The sequence below is a fragment of the Hordeum vulgare genome, chromosome 7H (genome assembly GCF_904849725.1).
Source record: "Hordeum vulgare subsp. vulgare chromosome 7H, MorexV3_pseudomolecules_assembly, whole genome shotgun sequence".
Lineage (NCBI taxonomy): Eukaryota > Viridiplantae > Streptophyta > Magnoliopsida > Poales > Poaceae > Hordeum > Hordeum vulgare.
The window spans coordinates 38703848-38708048 of NC_058524.1; the positions used below are offsets into that span (position 1 = coordinate 38703848).

General features: G+C 40.6%; 1 protein-coding gene across 2 annotated transcripts; it reads left to right on the plus strand.

The window, feature by feature from the left end:
* Positions 1 to 396: 396 nt before the first annotated feature.
* LOC123407548 lies at positions 397 to 2957 on the plus strand. 2 transcript variants are annotated; one of them, XM_045100712.1, is made up of 5 exons: positions 397 to 533; positions 611 to 767; positions 2007 to 2071; positions 2461 to 2528; positions 2620 to 2957. In XM_045100712.1, the coding sequence occupies exons 1-2, from the start codon at positions 397 to 399 to the stop codon at positions 711 to 713; spliced, it is 240 nt and encodes a 79-aa protein (XP_044956647.1). In that variant the 3' UTR covers positions 714 to 767; positions 2007 to 2071; positions 2461 to 2528; positions 2620 to 2957. The 2 variants fall into 2 exon arrangements, 1 of the variants encoding a protein (XP_044956647.1); XR_006612632.1 differs by lacking the exons at positions 397 to 533; positions 611 to 767 and adding an exon at positions 1366 to 1467.
* Positions 2958 to 4201: the final 1244 nt, after the last annotated feature.

A 4201-nucleotide genomic window follows, 5' to 3' on the forward strand; every position in this document is an offset into this window, starting at 1 on the left:
ATTAAAAGTTGCAAGTATGCGTTGCGAAAGTGCAAATTTTGGCCCTATCATGGACATTTGAAAAAAAAGCAGAGTGACGCGAGAGAAACAGAACCCCCCACGCCCCTCATCTCTCCAACTCGCCGCCACCAACCACCTCATCACATCCACAAGAGACCTCGCCACCGGACCTCCCATCCCCTAACGTACCCTCCTCCAACCTCACCACCGGACCTCCGCTCCCTTCCTCCCACCTCACAGCCCCGTAGGTTACCGGATCCGCCCATCCCCGACACATCCATCCCTCTCACATCCCGTCTCTCTCTCTTGACGCAGCTTCTCGTCGGGTCACCTGCAATGGCTGTTTCAGGCAACGTCTGGTAAATCTCGCCATTGTGAAGCACAGTACGAGGTCCCATGACACCACGGCACACTCCTATCCAGCTAGATTCGGCGCTCATGGATCCTAACCCCACCCACAACCTTTGCCTGATGGCTAGGGTTTCGGGTGTCAGGCTCCACAGCAGGTTGCCATGTCGTCCTCCTCTCATCTGGTGACTGAATCCCCTCCCATGGCTTCGTCATCTCTCTCTCCCCCTTTCTCTAACCTCGGCCTTCTTTTCTCCTGTAGTTGTCTAGACATGCACCCCCGATTCTACTACAGCTCATCCCTGTCAAATGTGTTTTGGCCATTGTGCAATTCAGTGACGAACACTAATAGGCGTACAGGCTGACTTCCGATCTCTCCTGATTTACATTCATGCACTGATTACTATTCTATTAAATTGGTAAGTATCAGATATGAAGGGAGCATCAATTTTTTTTAAAATTCTTATACGCTACTCATTAATCCTTGATAGATGAGTGGTTAATCCTTTAAAAACATTTGATGTAGAGAAGCACTACTTCATGTATGCGGACACACATCTTGTGCTGGATATGCTTTGTCTGTAGGTTGGTAAACTTGTTTATTATTTTGGGGACAAATTTCTGCTTCCGATGTCAAATATGCACTTTAATATATTATTGGGTATGGCAAATATTATCAAGGTGTGTTTCAGTATTAGTTTATAGACATGGACAAATTATACTCTTCTAACAAACAGTATGTCTGACTGCTGATTCGCTTGGAGCAGCAAATTCATATATTGCCTACATAGTTGATTGAGGATGCAATTCTTCTAATGTTTTGATTTTCTAAGAAGTGAATGCAAATTCTGATTAGTACTATTGCTATAGTCAGTGGCGGAGATTTGAATAAAATGTTGGGCAGGCTAGACTACACAGAGCATCCCATTTTTTAGATTCTGAATTATAGACGGTAGTACTGTTGTTGTTTGCATGTGCAGTTACCTCTGCTGCCTAGTGTAAGTGCCTTGCGTGATGGCATTGTGAAAGAGGAGACAGAGCCTTCAGGCTTTGGATCGTGCTTGCGGTGGAGTGCCTGCCTGCATATCCCAGTAGGCTGTCCAATGAAGCAAAACATAGGTACAAAGAAGTGTTGAAATCATGGGCGTTGGGCCCTTAACAAAGCTCCTAACTTAGATATAGTGGTGGTGCACAACACGAGGCTTTTACGTTACATTTTTATGATACTGTTGCAAATGAAATGGTTTTGATAACAAGAGTGCTTGCTAGTTGTACTTTTACCAACAAATGATCTCTAGATCCACAAGGTCGTCCAGCCGTCCGACACCAAGTCCACACCCTCCTATGTATCTAGTACTTGTGCTACTTCTTATTGACCGGTGTTAGGTGCTATGCAGTAGCTCAATTATGGCAACGTTGGATGCTTAGCCTATAGTTATAAGGATTACGTGTTGCTGTTGCTTTTGCTACATTTTTTGTGCCCTGAATGAATGTTCCTGCTGCTTTCTAGCATGTGGTCTCGGTTTGTGTTTTTCTTGGAAAGTCTTTCTCTCTTGAGAATCATATTTTGGAGGGAGTGATTGTGCTGTAAAATGTGAACTATTTATTAGGGTTGATATCTGTGCTACTAATGCATACTACCTTCTCCACCCATCTAGCGGTGTACAGGAGACATCCTTGACGCGGTCGTTGCCAAAGACCGGTGTTTATAGTCAAGGTTCTGGTAAGTGTATACGATCTCTGTATCTTAACTGTTTGCGAAGGAAAAACTAAAATAAGGTTCTTCTTAGATGCTCTTGCCCTTTTGATTCGTACATGGCCAAACTGACTATTTATCTCTCAGCACTTCGTTTCATAAATTGCTGAATTACAGAATTACCCACATGAACTCTTGTTGTCACGCTTCATAAATTATTGAATTTCCCATTTTGTCGCTTCAATGTTCGATATGAGCAGTGTCTATTGTTCTTTTAACCCGTCAACTAAGTAGGTACTATGATATCAGTGGCTTGCTTTTAGGCTACAACCACATCTATTTTTTTCCGAGTGTGTTTATGTTTGTTTTGTGACCTAAAGTAGTATATATATTGAGTGTTGAGGGAATACTTTCAGGTTACAACTTTCTTTGTAATAGTCGTTATCTCGCCGGGCAACCAATGTATCTGAAGTAATGATCCTTTGTAAGAAGTATTATATTTGGGCAACCCGTCACTATTTGCATTATGTAAATGCATTGTGTATTAACAGGTCATTTTGTTATTTCTTTTGTAGATTCAAAAGATATATGGACGACTAAACGGGTGTGTGGCAAGTATACAACAGAGATGATGATGTTCTGGTTCACGATGATGAGGATGATGTCTATTTTCAGTTTTAGTTATGATGGTTGTTTTCAGTTTTAGTTAAGTTGTAGGCATGATGTTCCTGTTTGATAATGTTCCTCGGTTAAGTTTTAGTTAAATTGTAGAGATGTTGATGGATGTTTTCGGTTTCAATTTTTCTGTCAAGAAAATATTTAGATTATGCATCACATTTGGATGATATTACTCATGTAATATCAACTATTGTAATCCAACAATTTTTTTAATATATGATTTCTTCCTCTCGTGTGTATGTATTTTTGTTCGTTATATTTTTCTTCTGACTTGATATACATACTTATCACAATTATGTGGAGCATTAAATTAATTGCTGGGAATATAAAAATATTATTCACATTCTATATGTACACCACAAGAAGCGTTGCAAATTCTTTGTTGCCAAGCAACCAAATTTGGATTCATGTACATTAATCACCAACGTATATGAGTGTTGCAAAAATCGGTTATATATGTTGTACTCTGGCAACGGTCCCTTTTACCAACGGAAGTGTAACCATTGTGTTATGCGCTAGCAACACTGGATAAGGCAACGCACCCCAAACCGTTGGTAAAGAACCTAGCAACGCATATATGGTCTTCTAGATACGAAAAAATGCCTTGCTATAGGTGGGGTCCTGTTGTAGTGGCCCGTGCAAAATCATTGGTGCTTTGCAACTGATAGGATGCAGAATACGCTTCGAGCTAAATGTAAAAATAAACGTAGAATTGAAAAGTCGATGGTTGAGCTATTCATTACTAAGGAGGTGGCTAGCTTTCTGACAGCACAGTACGAAGCCAAAAAATGTCATTTGGATAATCCGAAGCCTCGGTACAATGATGCTGATCCTAAAAACAGTGGATCCATCCTAAGCCCATCCAAAGGGAAGCTCGCACCAGCCGGTGCTTCGAAACCAATAATGTTGGATGTCGAATAATTGTGGACCATTTCATTGTATATCTTCAACAACATAACAGAAGTGCGGGCGTAAATCGAGTAAGTTCTTGACACATTTTTCCGTAAGTTCTAATTCCTTTGAACTGCTCTTATTCCCGAATATTTGATAAAGTCGATACGTCGCCAAATTCTAAGATGCAGCGGTGATCCAAAATGATTCCATCAAAGAGTGTGAGCTTTCGGCAAAGCATGGAGGCGCCTATCCCGGTTTCATCTCTTGGTTCAAAAAATGGTAATTATCAATAATGGACCATTTCATTCCTTGGTCTAATATGTGGCAAATGCAACAATCTTTTCGTATTAAACTTGTAGGCTAATTCAGAGTCTATGGACGAAGAATTGAGACAAGCAACTAATGGTTTTAACTATAAGGTTCATTCATTTGAGAAATACAACATCAATGGGTATCACTTTCGTACCTTTGGCAAAGAGCTATCTATGCCGGACCGGAAATCTACAAATTGTGGTGTATCTGCTATCGGCGAAGGTGGTATCGAGTATTATGGAATAGTTGAAGCAATTTATGAACTTCAATTCT